Source organism: Oncorhynchus tshawytscha, linkage group LG01 (genome assembly GCF_018296145.1).
Source record: "Oncorhynchus tshawytscha isolate Ot180627B linkage group LG01, Otsh_v2.0, whole genome shotgun sequence".
Classification (NCBI taxonomy): Eukaryota; Metazoa; Chordata; class Actinopteri; order Salmoniformes; family Salmonidae; genus Oncorhynchus; species Oncorhynchus tshawytscha.
Genome location: NC_056429.1, coordinates 13,296,648 through 13,318,172, shown reverse-complemented (window position 1 = coordinate 13,318,172; position 21,525 = coordinate 13,296,648). Strand labels below are relative to the sequence as shown.

Sequence of the window (21,525 nt, the reverse complement as noted above, 5' to 3'; positions counted from 1 at the left end):
CAAACTACTGTACATAAATCATACCCCGCTACCTTACCCTTATACACTGAACAAAAATATAAACTACACATGTAAAGTGTTGGTCCCATATTTCATCAGCTGAAATAAAAGATTCCAGAAATGTTCCATACGCACAAAAAGCTTACTCCTCTCAAATGTTGTGCACACATTGGTTTACATCCCTGTAAGTGAGCATTTGTCCTTTGCCAAGATAATCCACCCACCTGACAGGTATGGCATATTAAAAAGCTGATTAAACAGCATGATCATTACACAGGTGCACCTTGTGCTGAGGACAATAAAAGGCCACTCTAAAATGTGCAGTTTTGTCACACAACACAGTGCCACAGATGTCTCAAGTTTTGAGGGAGTGTGCAATTGGCATGCCGACTGCAGGAATGTCCACCAGAGCTGTTGCCAGAGAATGTATTGATAATTTCTCTACAATAAGACACCTCCAACGTTGTTTTAAGGAATTTGGCAGTATGTCCAGCCGGCATCACAACCGCAGACCACGAGTATGGCTTTGTATGGGCGAGTGGTTTGCTGAGTGCCCCATGGTGGCGGTGGGGTTAAGGCATGGGTAGGCATAAACTACGGACACAATGCAATGAATCAAATTGCATTTTATCGATGGCAATTTGAATGCACAGAGATAACGTGGCGAGATGCTTAGGCCCATTTTCGTGCAATTCATCCGCCTCCATCACCTCATGTTTCAGCATGATAATGCACGACTCCATGTCGCAAGGATCTGTACACAACTCCTGGAAGCTGAAAATGTCCCAGTTCTTCCATGGCCTGCATACTCACCAGACATATCACCCATTGAGCATGTTTAGGATGCTCTGGATCGACAACAGCGTGTTCCAGTTCCCAACATTATCCTGCAACTTCGCACAGCCATTGAAGAGGAGTGGGACATCCCACAGGTCACAATCAACAGCTCTATGCAAAGGAGATGTGTGGCGCTGTATGAGGCAAATGGTGGTTACACCAGATACTGACTGGGTTTCTGATCCACGCCCCTACCTTTTTTTAAAGGTCTCTGTAACCAACAGATGCATATCTGTATTTCCAGTTATGTGAAATCCATAGATTAGCGTTTAAATTGACTGATTTCCTTAAATGAACTAAAATCTTTGAAATTGTTGCATGTTGCGTTTATAGTATTGTTCAGTATTTTTTACCTCATATACACATCCAACAATGCTAAACATTTCCAAAACATTCCTTTATTATAAATAAAGTATTTGTATAAAAATGTGCATGCTTAAACCATGTCATTAACAGATTTTACAACTCAAGGCTACGATTTAGTTAGCCGATACAGACAGACTCATCTTGTAATGCAGGTCAGACGACATGAGACAAGAATTTGAAATCTTCACAACCACAAAATACGTACAATTAGAATAACAACTAACAAGGTTGATCCCAACAATGTATTTTTAAATGATCTTTTAAATTAGGTTTAGTTTTCCTCTTCTGTTCACCATCCTCTTTCGTTAAGTCTCTTGGATGGTTTGTTTACTGACCATATATATTTTTTGGTCTGCTTCTAACAGGCCCATTAGCTCTGTCTGTGAACATGAAAGAGCAGACATATTTATTTTGGCTGCCACCCTCTCAGACATCATTTTGACTCTGATCAATATCACTGTCTCATGCTTGTTTGAAGGCCCTGTCATGTGTGAATCTGACACATCCAAGTCTGCATGTGGAATTCCTCAGTAATCCTCTATTCAGAGCTTCTCTCTTCAAATGGCATGGTTGGTGTAGCTGACATATGTTGTTTTGGATGATGGCACTGGAAAGACAAAGAATGGAGATGTTAGTTTCCTAAAGTGTTCTGTCCTCTGTACTAATTGTATCGCTTGCATTCCTTCCCTCAATGCATTACCACATAACCGAACAGTCTTGATGGGAATGTTGAGGCTACCATGGCTTTCTACCGGCGACCTAAACTAATAAAGTTGGCTATGTGAGATTATTAATTACTCACAATGAAGTTGAATTTTCCAGATGTATTCATGTATTAATTGGAGAAATTGTCCATAAATAGGAAAAAAGCAACACATTTTAGAGATCAAACTGTGCAGTCAGCACAAACGTGACAAGTAAATAACCGGATGCTTGCTTGCCTGTATGAAACTTCTGCAGACGGGCTCAGAAAGGCCTTTGAAGTCTAAATCCGAGCGATGAACAGTTTTGCCTAATTAGTTCTCAGGTGTCTTTTTAACTATCATAGATGAGATAATACAAAACATTTTCTACAAGCCGATTTCAACAACGATATCTCAGATACTGCTATAGCTGAGGAACTGCGCTTGATTTTACTGTATGTAGAAATTCCAAAGCCTGTTGCCAAGCATGTGTTTGAAACTAACATAGGCTACACAAAAATAAAATTATTGGTAAAAGAAATGGGGGTGGTTGTATAATAGTGGTTCCCAAACTGTGGGGTGACACCAACAAGAGGGGTGTGAACTGTTTGTGTCATGAAAAGTGGTTGTTTCCATAGAAAGAGACAGGAGAGGCGTAGGATGTTCACCAATAATGGAAGGCAGGCCTGAGTGACAAAGTTTGGGAACTCCTGGTATAATATGTTAAGAAGGGGATCAGATCACATGTTTATACTCACTGCTGGTGTCCATGCCCTCGCAGAGTTCGGTCTTCACCTCTCCGTTGGGTCGCTCGGAGGTTAGCTGGGACAGCTTGCTGGTCATGGTGGCGACAGTGACAATGGCCTTGAAGCTGCGCTTGCGCTTGGGGACGTTCTGCTCTGGGTGGAAGATGATGATGTAGACCTTGGGCATGTAGAGCAGTCCCAGGGAGACGGAGGCGCTCAGGCTGAGGGAGACGGTTAGCGTGGCTGTCTGGATGTACATCTAGAGAGAGAGAGAGAGAGAGAGAGATATGAGTCAGGTGCTTCAAAGAGAGTCCTTGGAGGGGAACCTTTGTGGTCCCTGACACAGGGATCTTGTATCAATCCAATCATATTGCATCACATTTTAGATTTGATTTGACATGGCACGGAGTGCATGCACTTTACCCCTACATACATGTACAAATTACCTCAACTAACCTGTACCCCCGCACATTGACTCAGTACCGGTACCCCCTGTATAAAGCCTCATTATGAATACTGTTCATTGACTACAGCTCAGTGTTCAACACCATAGTTCCCACAAAGCTGATCACTAAGCTAAGGACCCTGGGACTAAACACCTTCCTCTGAAAATGGATCCTGGACTTCCTGACGGGCTGCCACCAGGTGGTAAGGGTAGGCAACAACACATCTTCCATGTTGATCCTCAACACGGGGGCCCTTCAGGGGTGTGTGCTTAGTCCCCTCCTGAACTCCCGGTTCACCCACGACTGCGTGGCCAAGCATGACACCAACACCATTATTACGTTTGCTGACGGCACAAAGGTGGTAGGCCTGATCACCGACAACGATGAGACGGCCTATAGGGAGGACGTCAGAGACCTGGCAGTGTGGTGCCAGAACAACAACCTCTCCCTCAACGTGAGCAAAACAAAGGAGATGATTGTGGACTACAGGAAAAGGAGGGCCGAACACGTCCCCATTCACATCGACGGGGCTGTTGTGGAGCGGGTCAAGAGTTTCAAGCTCCTTGGTGTCCACATCACCAACAAACGTTCATGGACCAAACACACCAAGAAAGCCATGAAGAAGGCACGACAACACATTTTCCTCCTTAGGAGACTGAAATGATTCGGAGGGAAATGATTCGAAGTCTAGGTCCAAAAGGCTCCTTAACATCTTCTACCCCCAAGCTATAAGACTGCTGAACAATTTATCAAATGGCCACCCGGACTATTTGCATTGACCCCCTCCCTTTGTCTTTATACTGCTGTTACTCGCTGTTTATTATCCATGCATAGTCACTTTACCCCACCCTACATGTACAAATGACCTCGACTGACTTGCACCCCCGCACATTGACTCGTACCGGTACCCCCTGTATATAGCCTCATTATTGTTATTTTACTATGTTACTTTTTTACCAAAGTTTATTTAGAAAGTATTTTCTTAATTCTATTTTCTTAAAACTGCATTATTAGTTAAGGGCTTGTAAAGTAAGCATTTCACGATAAGATCCCACACCCGTTGTATTCAGCACATGTGATGAAATTTGATGTGATCTTATTTGTATTTTGGCAGGTGCTCTTTCCTCAGAAGACGTATTGTCAGTTTAATAGTGAGGTCTATTGAACTTACTGGGATCAAACTCAAACCAACCGTATACAACCAAGTTGCTGTTCACTTGTTATGCACAGTGTGTTCACATGGAACGTTCAACTCACGGTACACTATTACACTATTCAGGTTTCTTATAACCACTTAAAACAAACTCATCTAACCACCGACAACCCAGGTGAAGTACCCCGACCTCATGCACACACATCCAGTCTTCTCCCACCTGCTAAGCGGAACCAGGCATTACAAACTCATGTTTCCTTGACTTCTTTCCAATGTCACAGTACCACAGTGCCTGTCAAGAACCGCTGACGTGAACATGCCTGCACCAAACAATCCTGCTTAGAGACCACCTGAGTAGTCATAGCAACAGGCTTTAGAAACGTCAACACAACTAATGGCCCCCTCATTGAGCGGTAAACCGACAGGGAGAATTCTCAGAGGGCGTTTGCTCAGTCATATCTGTACAGTTAGAGTGTGGTAGAGAATGAAAAGGAACTGGCAGATGGCACAGCTCCCTTGAGTCTTAACATCTCCACATAGGAAGTCATTCCATCACACATCAAGCTATTATTAGGAAATGTCTGGTAGACATCTAAGCATAAAGCCATTTAGAGGGCCTTTAGACAAACATCTAGGAATTTTTTATATCGTGACAAAAAAGTTTATATTACTCAATGTTGGCCGTAGATTTCAAGGTTAACCATATTGGAGCACAAACATGACGCCATTTCTTAACCACTTATAAAGGTGATAATATTACCTATAGCCAGCTGCCAGTACTCTTTTGGGTGCCGGTACTGTTTTAATTTAATGTGCACTTTTTGATACAATACTTTTGAGCTAATATTCTATAAAGAGGAGCAGGAACTCAAGCAGTAGAAACGTTGAGGTGCCGGTACTCCGCTCCGGTGAGTGCCTGCCCAACTTAAGCACCATCTGTGGCTCAAACCCCTTATCATTCCTTAGGGTTATCTTAACTGAATCTTTTGGCTACAGTGTTTTCCAGTGAGTCACCAGTCGGGGCTGGTGGCAAGTCCTAGTTTGAACCAGTTCAACAGCCTCTTTAGATCTATAATAAGACTAATGGGGTGGGCTTCAAAAGGCAAGAGCTGAGGAACGATCACCCTCGCTTTTAGGTCAGCTAGGAATCTGGGGCATGAAGCTCAGTGACATTTACCACCAGAGACTGGCGATGTGGCCATGACAGAGAGAGAAGAGAATGACTACTACACACATCACAAGCACATCATGGTCATAAGCACACTGTTTGGAATGGTAGTGGGGGGAAATGGGGAGGAGTCTAACTGAAGGTTAGATATGGGTATACTGAACATAGGTATGAGGATGAGATTTATTTTTGTCATAATGTCATTAAACTGGACATCAGTCTTCTGCTATATAAAACAACAACATTATGATGTTGTATCATACACTCTATCATACACTCAAAAAAATGATGGGCTAAAAACTACCCAATTTGGGTTATTTGGTAACCCAGTGCTGGTTAAATAGTGGACAGTTATTTTTAAGATGGCATGGCCTATTACGGGTGTGGCTTTCATATATGTAACGGTTTTCTAGTGGTGATGAAGGAGAGTCGGACCAAACTGCAGCGTGTCGATTGCGATCCATGTTTAATACAACAAAGAAAACACGAACACTACACAAAACAATAAACGAAACCGAAACAGCCTATCTGGTGCAAACTAACAGAGAGTACAAATAGGACACTAAGGACAATCACCCACCACAAACTCAAAGAATATGGCTGCCTAAATATGGTTCCCAATCAGAGACAACGATAAGCACCTGCCTCTGATTGAGAACCACTCCAGACAGCCATAGACCTTGCTAGACAACCCACTAAGCTACAATCCCAATACCACCACCAAAACCCCAAGACAAACACACCACAATTACAAAAACCCCATGCCACACCCTGGCCTGACCAAATACATAAAGATAAACACAAAATACTTTGACCAGGGCGTGACAATATAGTTATTTTGGTCACTCATGGAAGCAATTGTAATTCCTGTTCACCATGTTAAGTTTGTACACAGCAATTGTACATTTTACTATAATATTTTTGCAGTATTTTCTGGTGTGTAGTCTATAGTCTGTCTTTTTTAAATCCAGTTTTTCAAACCATTACTACATTAAACCATCTTTAATTCACTCCATGAATTACCATATGACTTTTCTTTTTTGTGACCAACGTTTTTGTATTTTTTTGTTTTTATGTGTGTGTTGGCCTTTATAGATTGGTTATTTGTGTGTGTTGGCCTTTATAGATTGGTTATTTGTGTGTGTTGGGCTTTATAGATTGGTTATTTGTGTGTGTTGGCCTTTATAGATTGGTTATTTGTGTGTGTTGGGCTTTATAGATTGGTTATTTGTGTGTGTTGGCCTTTATAGATTGGTTATTTGTGTGTGTTGGCCTTTATAGATTGGTTATTTGTGTGTGTTGGCCTTTATAGATTGGTTATATGTGTGTGTTGGGCTTTATAGATTGGTTATTTGTGTGTGTTGGGCTTTATAGATTGGTTATTTGTGTGTGTTGGTCTTTATAGATTGGTTATTTGTGTGTGTTGGGCTTTATAGATTGGTTATTTGTGTGTGTTGGGCTTTATAGATTGGTTATTTGTGTGTGTTGGCCTTTATAGATTGGTTATTTGTGTGTGTTGGCCTTTATAGATTGGTTATTTGTGTGTGTTGGCCTTTATAGATTGGTTATTTGTGTGTGTTGGCCTTTATAGATTGGTTATTTGTGTGTGTTGGGCTTTATAGATTGGTTATTTGTGTGTGTTGGGCTTTATAGATTGGTTATTTGTGTGTGTTGGCCTTTATAGATTGGTTATTTGTGTGTGTTGGCCTTTATAGATTGGTTATTTGTGTGTGTTGGGCTTTATAGATTGGTTATTTGTGTGTGTTGGCCTTTATAGATTGGTTATTTGTGTGTTGGGCTTTATAGATTGGTTATTTGTGTGTGTTGGGCTTTATAGATTGGTTATTTGTGTGTGTTGGCCTTTATAGATTGGTTATTTGTGTGTTGGGCTTTATAGATTGGTTATTTGTGTGTGTTGGCCTTTATAGATTGGTTATTTGTGTGTGTTGGGGTTTAGCTGAAATTATTCTTTACAGAGTCAAGTACAGTATTTGTCCAAACCTAAATTGTTCCTTGACTAGCGCCATTCATTCTCACTGTAGATAATGTGAATGTTATAACCTTTATTATCCATTGGCGAATTGGGAGAGAGTGAGGTGATTGCCATCTAAGAGCAACATATTTTTGTGCGGCGGTGTTGCCTGCCAGTAGTAATCGTCTTGGATTGAGATTCAAGGAGCCATCATTAAGTAACATACCTGATGCAACACATTGAATATTTACATTCATGCACTTCAAAATGAACTTTGTAACTTTTTCCCAGAAGCATTTAACTGCAGGGCACTCCCACATCATATGAAGGAATGTGCCTACCTGATTTTGGGGACACAGTGAACAGTTGGGACCAATTTAATCGTAAAACTTTTCTTTTGGTGTTAAATAAAGTCTGTAAACATATTCTGTTCCAGTTAAAGGGATGTTCAAATTCACTTAGACCTGTGGACCATACTTTGTTAATGGATAACTCAGAATAAGCTTTTCAAAAGTTTATATATTATAGAGATCAGGCCTTTCAGGAGCCCAGATAATTTAATGTGTATGTGTCTTGGAATCTTGGAATGTTCTCAAACCATTACTGTCCATGATATCGGCAACTGTATGGATTCCACATTTGTGCCATTGGGAGGGATGCAAAAGGCTGCCCTCCAGATCTCAAGGCATTGCTAGCGCCTGGAAATATATTTCAAAGTTTCGTTCGGACAGTCCTTCAAATCAAATCAAATTTGTCACATGCGCCGAATACAACAAGTGTAGACCTTACCGTGAAGTGCTTACTTACAAGCCCTTAACCAACAGTAAGAAGAAGAGAAGAAGAGAAGAGTTAAGAAAATATTTACCAAATACACAAAATTAAATAAAAAGTAACACAATAGCATAACAATAACGAGGCTATATACAGGGGGTACCGGTACCAAGTCAGTGTGCGGGGGTACAAGTTAGTTGAGGTAATTTGTACATGTATATAGGGGTGAAGTGACTATGAATAGATAATAAACAGCGAATAGCAGCATTGTACAAAACAAATGGAGGGGGGTGTCAATGTAAATATTCTGGTGGCCATTTGATTAATTGTTCAGCAGTCTTATGGCTTGGGGATAGAAGCTGTTAAGGAGCCTTTTGGTCTAAGACTTGGCACTCCGGTATCGCTTGCCGTGCGGTAGCAGAGAAACTGGAGTCTCTGACAATTTTAAGGGCTTTCCTCTGACACTGCTTATTATATACTATAGGTCCTGGATGGCAGGAAGCTTGGCTCCAGTGATGTACTGGGCTGTACGCACTACCCTCTGTATCGCCTTACAGTCAGATGCAGAGCAGTTGCCATACCAGGCGGTGATGCAACCGGTCAGGATGCTCTCGATGGTGCAGCTGTAGAACCTTTTGAGGATCTGGGAACCCATGCCAAATCTCCAAATCAAGCTCTATTTGTCACATGTGCCGAATACAAGCCCTTATTAACCAACAGTGCAGTTCAAGAAGAGTTAAGAAAATATTTACCAAATAAACTAAAGTAAAAAATTATAAAAAGTAACATAACAACATAACAATAACGAGGCTATACACAGTAGGTACCGGTACTGAGTCAGTGTGCGGGGGTACAGGTTAGATGTCATTTGTACATGTAGGAAGGGGTGAAGTGACTATGCATAGATTATAAACAGTGAGTAGCAGCAGTCTACAAAACAAAACAAATGGAGGGGGGTGTCAATGTAATAGTCAAGTTGATTAATTGTTCAGCAAATGGGATATTAGTGCATCTACTGAGGTCAGATTGAATTGATTTGAGTGTTCTGTTAACATTTCTGGCAATGGTATAATTTAAGGAAGGAAATATATCTATTCGCAAATATTTAAAATGGGAAACTATTAGGATGGAGCCCTCCATCGTGGTCTTGAGAGGCATTAGGTAGGACATATTTGGCTCCAGTCAAAATGTTGTTAATCATTATGAATTCATTTAATTCCGTTTCAAATTGTTCACAGAAAGTATGTTTTTTTTGTAAGGAAATATTAAAGCGCCATCTTGTGGCTCTTTAAGGAGATTATGATATAGAGTATGTAGCTGGCAGTAATAAGCATGATGATCAGATAGATTCATATGCTGAATTTCTATGTTCTTGATTAAATTAAATAAAGGAGTAGATAAGAGTACAAAATCGATTCTGAAGAATGTTTTGTGCCGGTTTGAATAGAAAGTGTACTCTTTTGCTTTAGGGCTATGAGCTCACCAAGCATCAATCAGGTTGTAATCAGAGAGTACATGTTGGAGAACCTTGGTTTCCTGTAGATTGTAGCTGGTCTTATTAGATTTGTCCCCAGAATGGCATTCATATCTGTCCCAATAACCAGTTGGAATTCAGTTAATTCTAACAATATGCTGTTCAGAGCATCTACAAACTTAAGATCATATGAATTTGGAGCAGGCACATTAATAAAGGCCATTTTCTTTGCATTATGGATACATTTAAGGAAAGTGATTCTGCCTTGTTGGTCTTCGCCTTTACCAAGGATGGGGATTTTGAGTTTCTTATGTATCATTATGATTACACCCTTAGTTTCGTTTGGGGATGATGAAAAAAGCAGATAGTCTGTTGATATAGTTCTCTGTTTTATGTGCTTGCTTTTGGAGCAGGTGTGTTTTCTTAGAGCATATCTGACCTTTTCTATAGAAAGCTTGACTGACTTTTAGTATTCTGCCAAGCAGGTCTGTGATGTGATATGATATGTGTAAGCTATCACAAATATATCGGCTGTTTTGCTCTTTTCACTCCTATCAACTTATTTTTCTAGCTTTTTCTAAAGTCTCTGAAAGTGGCGATTAGCTTCGGTCCACTGCATATCCCGTTCTCATACACCTTGAACTTGTCGAAAGAAAGGCAATATGAAACAACTTGGCTATTGCCTCCATCCATAGCTATCATTTAAGCTCCAGTTTTATATTCCCTGAAAAGAGTGGTTGCCTTTGGACACATGACAGAGAACATATCAGTTTTCACTGAGAAGAGCTCTTTTTCACAGGTTCCAAGACAAAATACAAGGCATACTAATACCAAACATGACAGCTTTTGATTAACTAATCATATTTTGCTATACTTTATAGGGCTTTGAAGAGTTTCCCAGCATAATGTAAATTCATACCAAAGACTCGATGTCTCTCTGCCTGGCGCTCAAATGGATTGGGGTTAAGCCCTTGTGACAGACTAGTGTCCTGTCCAGGTAGGTGGTGTACTTGTACCTCAAGCTGCCTCACACTACAGATTCAATAACAGAGGACTATCCTATACTGAATCATACAGTGCATGGAGATGAAGTCTAGTAGGCTACTGCATGAAACTATGAAAGCCGAAGATGAGTAGGCTAATGGATTTATGGGGAGTGGATAACCTAATTAGTCCATGTATGCCATGAACCTAAACAGGATTTTAGAAATGTCATCTCTGCACACTGGTGACATTTATAACAACTTACTTATGATAGGAACCCAAGTCATGATGTTATGTAAATTGGGATGAGGAAACAAAGTAACTGCAAAATAATTTTGCACGCCCAATTATTCAGTTTTTGATTTGTTAAAAAAGTTTGAAATATCCAATAAATGTCGTTCCACTTCATGATTGTGTCCCACTTGTTGTTGATTCTTCACAAAAAAATACAGTTTTATATCTTTATGTTTGAAGCCTGAAATGTGGCAAAAGGTCGCAAAGTTCAAGGGGGCCGAATACTTTCGCAAGGCACTGTATATTAGGCTTAGTCATACACACGATAAATGCAATGCACCCCTTACAACATGTGAATATTGACATTAAAGCGACAGCATAAGCTCAAAAGATCAATGTTTTCTGTAGCCTCTTCACTCCGGGAGACCTGTACATTGGCTTGGTCTCCCGTCGCTGAAGGCGACACCCCGTATCCCGTAAAAACATATTTACTAGTCCTCTAGCTGACCTATTTCACAGAAAATGTTCCCGTCACCGAGGGCAAATCTATAATCCAGAATGCTTTACCAGTCATTTCAGGGTATTTTAATCTGAGGGATAAACAACCAATAGGGTACAACCATAAAAACATTAGTGGGTGCAACCATGACAACTAGTAGAATGTGGGCAATCTCAGCCATGGAATGTGCACTCGCCCAACACCTTTGTGATGAGAGTTGAAGTGACAAGCGTCTGTCTCTAAAATGACAAGCTGGGGCATTTATCCAGCTTGATCTGATCAATGGGAAAGACTGTTAATCAGTGATGGTCGTGTGCTATATAAGCATTATTTTATATTTTTTCCAGGGACACCAATCATACTGGTGTTCTCTATGGACATTTAACTATGTGTGTCAGTAAATCACAATGGGGATTGGATTTATCTGTTGTGACTGCTGGAGAACAATAGGGTGTCACTTTTTATTGAACTTTTATTTAACTAGGCAAGTCAGTTAAGAACAAATTCTTATTTACAATGACTGCCTACCCAGGCCAAACCCAGATGACATTGGGCCAATTGTGTGCCACCCTATGGGTCTCCCATTCACAGCCAGATGTGATTCAGTCTGGATTTGAACCAGGGTCTGTGGTGACACCTCTTGCATTGAGATGTAGTGACTTAGACCACTGACCCACTCGGGAACCCTAGACAGTGCAACTCTTGGGACAGTGCAAGTTAAGTTGCATTGATTTTCTGAAATATGAATAGGCTATTATGCTTTGTTTCCCCTTTTTTCCAATTCCACAAATATAGAGATTGATATGTGGTGTTTAGCAGTCCTCTAAAAAAGTGATTTCTGTAGAGGTGATTTTTCAATGGCCAGTGAGGCTCGTTCATTCTCTAAAGATTAATAAGGTGGTATTCTACACTGTTTAAGACCTAGAGAGCTTTTCTGTCGTAAGGCAAAATCATCAACCATCAATCTATTAATAGGTGGTGAGTTTTATACATCATGTTCAGTGCTACAGTGAGGACGTGCAAGATGCTAGTAATTAAACAAAGTTTCAGGAGGGGTGATATTTCATTCATAAGGAAACTTGGAATTGAATTGGGAATTATTCTTGACACAGCAGAATTCCAGTCATTCACTGATTTTGTCACATCTGCTCCTGCTACGCCCTCTGGTGTTCATCCGGTGTCTTCTTGACCTGCAGTTACTCCCCATGTACACTCTCTCTCTCTCCCTCTCCCTCTCTTTGTGATTGTGTGGTTGGAGACAGGTGTGCTGGAGTCAGAGCACATCCCTACCAGCTGCAACTTGTTCCATAATCAAGACCTCTACAAATACCACTTCCACCCTGCCGGATTGTAATCTCTGCTCAGTCAGTTCATGATTCTAGACATTTATTACTGCTCAAGATCCTGTTACTCTGCTGTGCCTGTTTCCTTGCCTGACACCGTTTATCCTCTCATTGCAGTTATTGCTCTGTCTCTGGCATCTGTCTCCTGTTCCACATCTCACCACCCAACTACCTTGCTCTGGATTTTACTCACCGCTACTACCTTGGATTCCCCTCAGGACCTATTTACCCTGTTCTACTCAGCCAACTCCAACCTCGGTCTCCACATCTGGTTTTTCTGCAACTCATCCGAGCTCCCCCGGATCTGCACTCCATATCGCTCTGTACTACAATACATATTTTGTTTCATTCATCACTGTTTCCTCATCTGAGTCTGCTCTTGGGTTCCCCTGTGTTGTTCCGCTTAACAGATTTTGTGATCCTATAGGTTTATGCACTGTATCATTCATTCTATTAGCATATGTTTACACTAGGTACTGTAGAAGTGGGATTGGTATATCTATCCCTAAAGAAGGGGTGACAGAGAAGTCAATACCTTTAGCCACGGCTGTGTTTCTTTCTTCAGGGCTAAGCAGACACAACATATTACATATCAAATAATACAAAAAAGAATCATCAAAGATCAGCCTCTGTAACCTCTGTAAATAACCCAGCCTCTGTAAATAACCCAGCCTCTGTAAACAACCCAGCCGCTGTAAATAACCCAGCCTATGTAAACAACCCAGATGCTGTAAACAACCCAGCCTCTGTAAAAAACCCAGCCGCTTGAAATAACCCAGCCTCTGTAAAACAACCCAGCCTCTGTAAAAACCCAGCTGCTAGAAATAACCCAGCCCCTGTAAAAAACCCAGCCGCTAGAAATAACCCAGCCGCTGTAAACAACCCAGCCTCTGTAAATAACCCAGCCTCTGTAAAAAAAAAAAAAAACAGCCGCTAGAAATAACCCAGCCGCTGTAAACAACCCAGCCTCTGTAAATAACCCAGCCCCTGTAAACAACCCAGCCTCTGTAAACAACCCAGCCGCTGTAAACAACCCAGACGCTGTAAACAACCCAGCCGCTGTAAACAACCCAGCCGCTGTAAATAACCCAGCCGCTGTAAAAACCCAGCCTCTGTAAACAACCCAGCCGCTGTAAACAACCCAGCCGCTGTAAACAACCCAGCCGCTGTAAATAACCCAGCCTCTGTAAACAACCCAGCCTCCTTAAACAACCCAGACTCCTTAAACAACCCAGACTCCTTAAACAACCCAGCCGCTGTAAATAACCCAGCCTCTAGCCGCTGTAAACAACCCAGCCTCTGTAAACAACCCAGCCACTGTAAACAACCCAGCCTCCTTAAACAACCCAGCCTCCTTAAACAACCCAGCCTCTGTAAACAACCCAGCCGATGTAAACAACCCAGCCCCTGTAAACAACCCAACCCCTGTAAACAACCCAGTCTCTGTAAACAACCCAGTCTCTGTAAACAACCCAGCCTCTGTAAACAACCCAGCCTCTGTAAACAACCCAGCCCCTGTAAACAACCCAGTCTCTGTAAACAACCCAGCCCCTGTAAACAACCCAGCCCCTGTAAACAACCCAGTTTCTGTAAACAACCCAGCCCCTGTAAACAACCCAGCCTCTGTAAACAACCCAGCCCCTGTAAACAACCCAGCCCCTGTAAACAACCCAGCCCCTGTAAACAACCCAGCTGCTGTAAACAACCCAGGCTCTGTAAACAACCCAGCCTCTGTAAACAACCCAGCCCCTGTAAACAACCCAGGCTCTGTAAACAACCCAGCCCCTGTAAACAACCCAGCCTCTGTAAACAACCCAGCCCCTGTAAACAACCCAGCCTCTGTAAACAACCCAGCTGTAAACAACCCAGCCCCTGTAAACAACCCAGCCGCTGTAAACAACCCAATCCTCTGTAAACAACCCAGCCTCTGTAAACAACCCAGCCCCTGTAAACAACCCAGCCCCTGTAAACAACCCAGCCCCTGTAAACAACCCAGCCCCTGTAAACAACCCAGCCACTGTAAACAACCCAGCCTCTGTAAACAACCCAGCCCCTGTAAATAACCCAGCCTCTGTAAACAACCCAGCCTCTGTAAACAACCCAGCCTCTGTAAACAACCCAGCCCCTGTAAACAACCCAGCCCCTGTAAACAACCCAGCCTCTGTAAACAACCCAGCCCCTGTAAACAACCCAGCCTCTGTAAACAACCCAGCCCCTGTAAACAACCCAGCCCCTGTAAACAACCCAGCCTCTGTAAACAACCCAGCCGCTGTAAACAACCCAGGCTCTGTAAATAACAGGGTAGACACAATTCCCTGTATATATTATATATTACTAGCTTAATTTCATAGAATACATGAATATGTTACCTGTGTTATAAGGCTCTTTGATAGACTACATGAATATGTTACCTGTGTTATAAGGCTCTTTGATAGAATACATGAATATGTTACCTGTGTTATAAGGTTCTTTGATAGAATACATGAATATGTTACTTGTGGAATAAGGTTCTTTGATAGACTACATATGTTACTTGTGGAATAAGGTTCTTCGCAAATCTGAGTCTGTGATTCACAACACTATTAGTTCAACCATTCTGTATTATACTAGCAGAACGTTTTACAGAGTCCAAATCATGTTTCAACCATTAAAGGTTTAGAAGACGAGCTGTCCTTGAACTAATACTTTATTAGCTAGAGTATGCAATCTTTATTATCTTATTAAAGATTAATATGGCTCTCACCTGCATTGCCAGCAACTCCCCTCTTCTTACCACTTTGCCCAGAAAGCCACACTGAGAAACTGATAACCAAGAGTCACCTGCAATTCTACAATTTCAGGCAGTGCTCAAAACCTTATCACTAACAGTGTCATGTCCAATTACTTGAATCGGTTGTGTGACATGATGGTCAATAGGGTCCATATCTCATCAATATCTCAATACTCTTAAACTCATGTGGGATTTTTGGAAGACAACAGAATACCACAGGCACCATAGGCACTTTGGTCTACTACTGTACCTCGCTCCCTACAGACTGCAACATGCTCAACTAATAAAGATACAAAATAATGAGGTAGAATCACCATCTAGGAAAACAGTTATGGGTACACTTAAGAGACTTCAAAAATAATAACTTGTTTTTATTATTTATTTGGTCCCCAATAAGTTGCTCCCATGGGGTAGTCTATAATAAGCTTAACATTGAATAGTAATGATTCTAAACCATTTGTTTTCTTACATGAAATTGGAACAGCATTACATTCATTTATTAGGACTGTGTATGGCTTGGCTAGTTAAGACCTTCAACAATGCAACTATAGTTTGCAATATTTGTGACCTAAGTAAGCCAATATTCAGCTTTGAAAGGCCTGGCTACATCTGCTGCTACTCAAAGCCTGGGTGAAATGTTCCAAGTGTTCCACTGTTTTAATGTGGATCCATAAAGAGGTTTACACTGAATGCATTGGAGGCTATATAAAAACAACCAAATATGCTATGCTGTCATGGTTTCTGTGTTGATCATTAGTAACGCCTTAATTGTTGCAGACCAACCATTGTTTCAAGACATCCAAAAAACTGTAACAATGTGACAGAACTTCACAAGAAACTCACAACAGTTTCCTGAACTCACAAGAAAACTGTGCTAATGAGATCTGGCCCAAAAATAGTGGGGAAGAAAGCAAAGTCTTTCTTCACTCAGCTCCTCAATTTAAAAGACTGACGCAGCTTTCAGTAGAAAACTTCAATGGAAAAATCCCTCTTTAAAATCATCCATCTAGCAACCTATATCCAGCAACCTATCTACGATAGCCTTTGAAATCATCCATCTAGCAGCCTATCTATGGTAGCCTTTGAAATCATCCATCTAGCAGCCCATCTACAGTAACCTTTGAAATCATATGAAATTGTCCCGTTTACTGTAGAATTTGAACCAATTGAAAGTATTGCCATGGGATTTGCTAGGTCGTGATGTGTGGCATGACACTGACTGACAATGTGCATTATAGGCCTAATACTATAGATGGGTTAGCTGACAACGTCACGAAAACGATGAGCAGGCTTCAATGGGGCAGAAGTCCGTGTTGTTTGATTCTGGATGGCCAGACAGCTGGCATCAATGACAAGCTGCTGCCATGTGGGGAATCATAGGTGGCTCGTTTCAACTAGTTTTATCTTGTTTTTGATACCATGTCTTGTTTTGAGGTGTTTTGGCTGATGTCACGTCTATGCTAATATGACAAAAATTTGAAGTAGTTTACCAACAACTGTAACGATGTACTTGAGAGACAACAAGTGCTCATTATGCAAATGTATTTATGTTTTCAATAAACATTGGAGACAAAATATAGTTTACATGTTGTCAACTATCTAAGCCAACCCTGTCTGTTTTGCCCCCTAGTTGCGCATACGTCAGTTTTGTTGCTAAACAACCAACTCATCTATGCAATGACAAAATAAGCAATATGAAGATTGAGGGAGACGTTCCTCAGCTTATTTACAGATACCATTCTTCCCAAGTGTGACTGATAGCCGACGCACTTCCCCGCAAATCATATGCAGCGTTCTAATTGTAAAAATAGTCCAGAACAACCATATCATTAGCAATTGAATTACACATGTCATTACATGACCAACAGTCAGTGCAGAGAATGAAAGTGAGGGCAGTTAATTAAATTGAGTGGTTAGTCAACTCTAGGGGTCAAAATAATTACTGACCTTAAAAGTGAGAACACGACACAGACCACAGACTCTTTCCATTTTCTACCAACTCTTATCACCAAAGAGCCTCTGAGATTCACAGCATATTAGCCAATTCCACACAATAGATTACTCACAATTACACTGTAGACCCCTCAAATTCAAATCTGGACCTTGAAGCCAGTTCCACTGCTTTTCTCATCCTTCCCCTCTAATCTTTGGACTGTTTTAGACCTGGGACACCAAGTGGGTGCAATTCATTATCAGGTAGAACAGAAAACCAGCAGGCTCCGGACACGTAGGTGTATTAAATACAAAACACAATCAAAACAGACTCACCCTTTCTGCCGACTGTGCCGTTCCAAAGAAGATGGGTATAAATGCTAACCAAATAATGCAGGTAGTGTACATAGTAAATCCAATAGGCTTGGCCTCGTTGAAGGTCTCTGGCACTCCCCTGGTCTTGATGGCATAAACAGTACATGTGACCATCAACAGGATACTGTATCCAAGCGAGCAGATGAGTGAGAGGTCTGAGATGTCACACTTGAGCACCCCGCGGGCGTTCTCAGGGTCCTGCGTGCGCTGCTCACCATAATCCACTACCGTGTGTGGTGGGTCGGTGGCGAACCACACAAACACGCCCATTAACTGAACTGAGATCAGGCTGAAGGTGATGACCAGCTGGGAGGCCGGGGAGATGAACCGAGGTGGCGTCACAGCCTTCTTGCCCTGCTCGAAGATGCGGTGGATGCGGTTGGTTTTGGTAAGCAAAGCTGCATAGCTGAAGCACATCCCCAGGCCCAGGAAAATGCGCCTAAAGGAGCAAACGGCAACGTCAGGGGCTGCGATCATGGGGAAGGTGATAGCATAGCACAGGAAGATACCTGTGAGCAAAACATAGCTCATCTCCCGGCCCGAGGCTCGGACAATGGGTGTGTCATGGTAACGCACAAAGGTGACAATAACGAAGGTGGTAGCCAGAATGCCCAGGACAGAGATAAATACTGGCAACACTGCCCAGGGAGAGTGCCACTCCAGCTTGATGATGGGGATAGGTTGGCACCCGGTGTGGTTCTGGTCAGGGCGTTGCTCATACGGGCACAGCTCACACATGAACTCACTGGCCTGGAAGTGGTAGCCCTCACAGCGCTCGCAGTGCCAGCAACATGGTACTCCCTTCACCACCTTCTTTCTCTCGCCCATCTTGCAGGGCAGGCTGCACACAGAGGCGGGCACAGAGGGGTCTCCACTGGTCCACTGCATGGCATCCATCTGAGGTGGGCAGAATATGACACTGATCTTAAAAATGGGCAAGAACTAAAAGAAGATGACTCAATAACATTGACTTAATTTATCAACATCATCATTGTCGTCATCATCATCCTCATTAAATTAAGTCAAATCTCTCTCTTTCAATAGTGGCAAATTAGTTAAATTAATTGTATATGACAGTTTTTTTTACAGATATTGGAGAAAATGTGTCCCCATGGAAGTGAATGTTATTTTTAACAACATTCTTAAGACTCGGATACAATAACATTAGGCAGAGACAAAGCAGTAACATAACATTGAAGGAAAGTGGAGTAACGGCAATCATCCTTACATTTAGGTATAGCTGGTCGGTCCAGTGGCCGATGACCTTGTACTCTGCTGTTGATCTGTTGTTGATCTGGTACTGAAAGATGTCATAGCGTCCTGGAGCATCGCCATTCTCATTAAATGTGACAGGAGTCCCAGCACTTCCTATAAAACAGGAAGCCCACTGCAGTCAAAATTCTGTTTTTCCTGTGTTTTGTATCATATTGTACAATAGGTGATGAAACTAACACTGATGAAGTGTGAAGAAATGTGATCAGTGTTATTTCCTGATAGATGCTGGTTGAAAATACAATATACACAGGACCTTCTATTCAGCAGTTTTGCATGGGCGGTAGTTTCGGATTGTCTGATGACATCACCAGGCGGTAAATTGGTTAATAGACCAATAACAAAGAGAGTTCCAAATCTCTCTGCCAATAACAGCTAGTTTTAAGTTTTCCCCTCCCCACTCAGACCACTCCTAAACAGTCCTTGCAAAATTCTGCTTGAGAAATATTGTTTTTGCAAAAAAAACGTGTCAATATTAATGGGAAACTATTACAGTAAGGTACTTCATTGTTACCAAGAAATGTTTTGATATTGATATAAAATCGGCTGCATTGGGCCTTTTAACATTACTGAAAAATGTACATACATTTAGAGAAAATATGACTGAAACAATGAACTTGGCTGTTTGTGTTATCACAACATAACAAAGCTTTAGTGTTTACAAGATGCTAAATCCTCTGCTTCATTTCTTTACCCATGGTTATGGTATTTAAATAGAAAAAAAGATGGAGAATACATTGCCATTGTTATAGTCAAGGCTCTCTCGAGATTGTTTTTCAGTGTACCTGTCACAGATACAGCCAAGAAAAATGGTTTAGCCGTCACTATTGACTACAATCTACACTGCCAAAGTTCCAAATTCCTTTCAGGTAGCTATCTTGTCTCCCAGATGACCTGCCTACAGTAACACTGCTCATGTACCACCTCGTGTCCTTAAAACTTGCAAAATCCAACACAGTCAGGAAGGAAGTGGAGAGCATTATTAAAAATATACATCTCAAGAGAACCATATATTATTACATTTTCTGCAGAGAAGTTGAGAGGATTGGGCCTGAAGTATCAGATAAAGAGATCTGACTCTCCAAAACACCACCCACAACCACATTATGCTTCCTGTGTCTGTCAGTGATAAATTAATCCATTGACGCACTTTCCCACTGTGCGCACCTATCACCCTCTTGCCTTTGTGCGGCGGCTTGGCAGAGAGCTGCAAACGAAACAGGAAGAATAGGTCTGACTGTTTGGACATACACAGCACATCTATCTGCATCTCACTGCAATACACAGAAGTCTTAATTAGGCACAGGAGGAAATCCTCCAGTCTGAAGATATCCTCATGTATTTTGGTGCAACTTTCAAGTTGGCACATCATTTAAAATAAATAAATGTTATGATAAAGATCACTAGATGAGATTTGTACATTTTCATTTGTATTTTAATGACTAATGAAGGTTAGAAAATTCATGAGGGATTGTCGACGATCTACACAAAACACTCAAAGTAATGTCAAAATGGAAGAAAAATTCTAACATTTTGGAAAATAAATTCTGACACATGTAAAACATTTATGAAAAATGAAACACTCATATAGCTTGATAAGATAAGTATTCAACCCACTGAGTCAATACATGTTAGAATCATTGTTGGCAGAGATTACAGCTGTGTGTCTTTCTGGGAAAGTCTGTGAGCTTTGCATTCCTGGATTGTACAATATTTGCACATTATTCTTTTAAAAATTCAAGCTCTGTCCAGTTGGTTTTGATCATTACTAGACAGTAATTTTCAAGTCTTGCTATAGATTTTCAAGCAGATTTCATTCAGAATTGTAACTAGGCCACTCAGGAACATTGTAAGCAAACTGTTTTAGGTTTTTGTCTTGCTGAAAGCACAGGAGGTTGGTCACACCTTATTGGAGAGGATGGGCTCGTGGTCATGGCTGGAGAGGAATAGGTAGAATGGTATCAAAAACATAAATCACATGGTTTGATGCCATTCCATCCGCTCTGTTCCAGCCATTACTATTAGCTGTCCTCCCCTTAGAAGCCTCTAATAGCTGAACGGTGAATTTGTCTACCAGTGTCTGTTAAAAAGGGGACTGAACCAGGTTTTCCTCTTAGATTTTGCCTGTGCTTGGCTCTATTCTGTTTCTTTTTATCCCAAAAATCTCCCTATGATGAAAAGCATACCCATAACATGATGCAGCCACCACCATGTGTGAAAATATGAAAGGGAGATACCTAGTCAGTTGTCCAACTGAATATATCTTCTGCATTTATCCCAACCCCTCTGAAATAGAGAGGTGTGGGGGGCTGCCTTAATCGACATCCACATCTTTGGCTCCGAGGGAACAGGGGGTTAACTGCCTTGCTCAGGGGCAGAACGACAGATATTTACCTTCTCAGCTCAGGGATTCGATGCAGCAACCTTCTGGTTACTGGCCCAACCCTCTAACCACTAAGCTACCTGCCGCCCCAAGAGTGATACTTAGGGATATGTTTTG

The 21,525-nt window shown here is 41.6% G+C and overlaps 1 protein-coding gene across 1 annotated transcript in view; it reads right to left on the bottom strand.

Annotated features, from left to right (window-relative positions):
• Positions 1-1,219: 1,219 nt before the first annotated feature.
• The window catches only part of grm8b (glutamate receptor, metabotropic 8b), a 217,947-nt gene continuing 197,641 nt past the window's right edge, over positions 1,220-21,525 (bottom strand). The window contains exons 8-11 of the mRNA XM_042296001.1: positions 18,982-19,121; positions 17,715-18,650; positions 2,645-2,891; positions 1,220-1,810 (exon numbers count right to left, since the gene is read on the bottom strand). Of these exons, the coding sequence (XP_042151935.1) occupies positions 1,761-1,810; positions 2,645-2,891; positions 17,715-18,650; positions 18,982-19,121 (1,373 nt within the window). The 3' untranslated portion in view covers positions 1,220-1,760. The remainder of the gene's footprint in view (positions 1,811-2,644; positions 2,892-17,714; positions 18,651-18,981; positions 19,122-21,525) is intronic.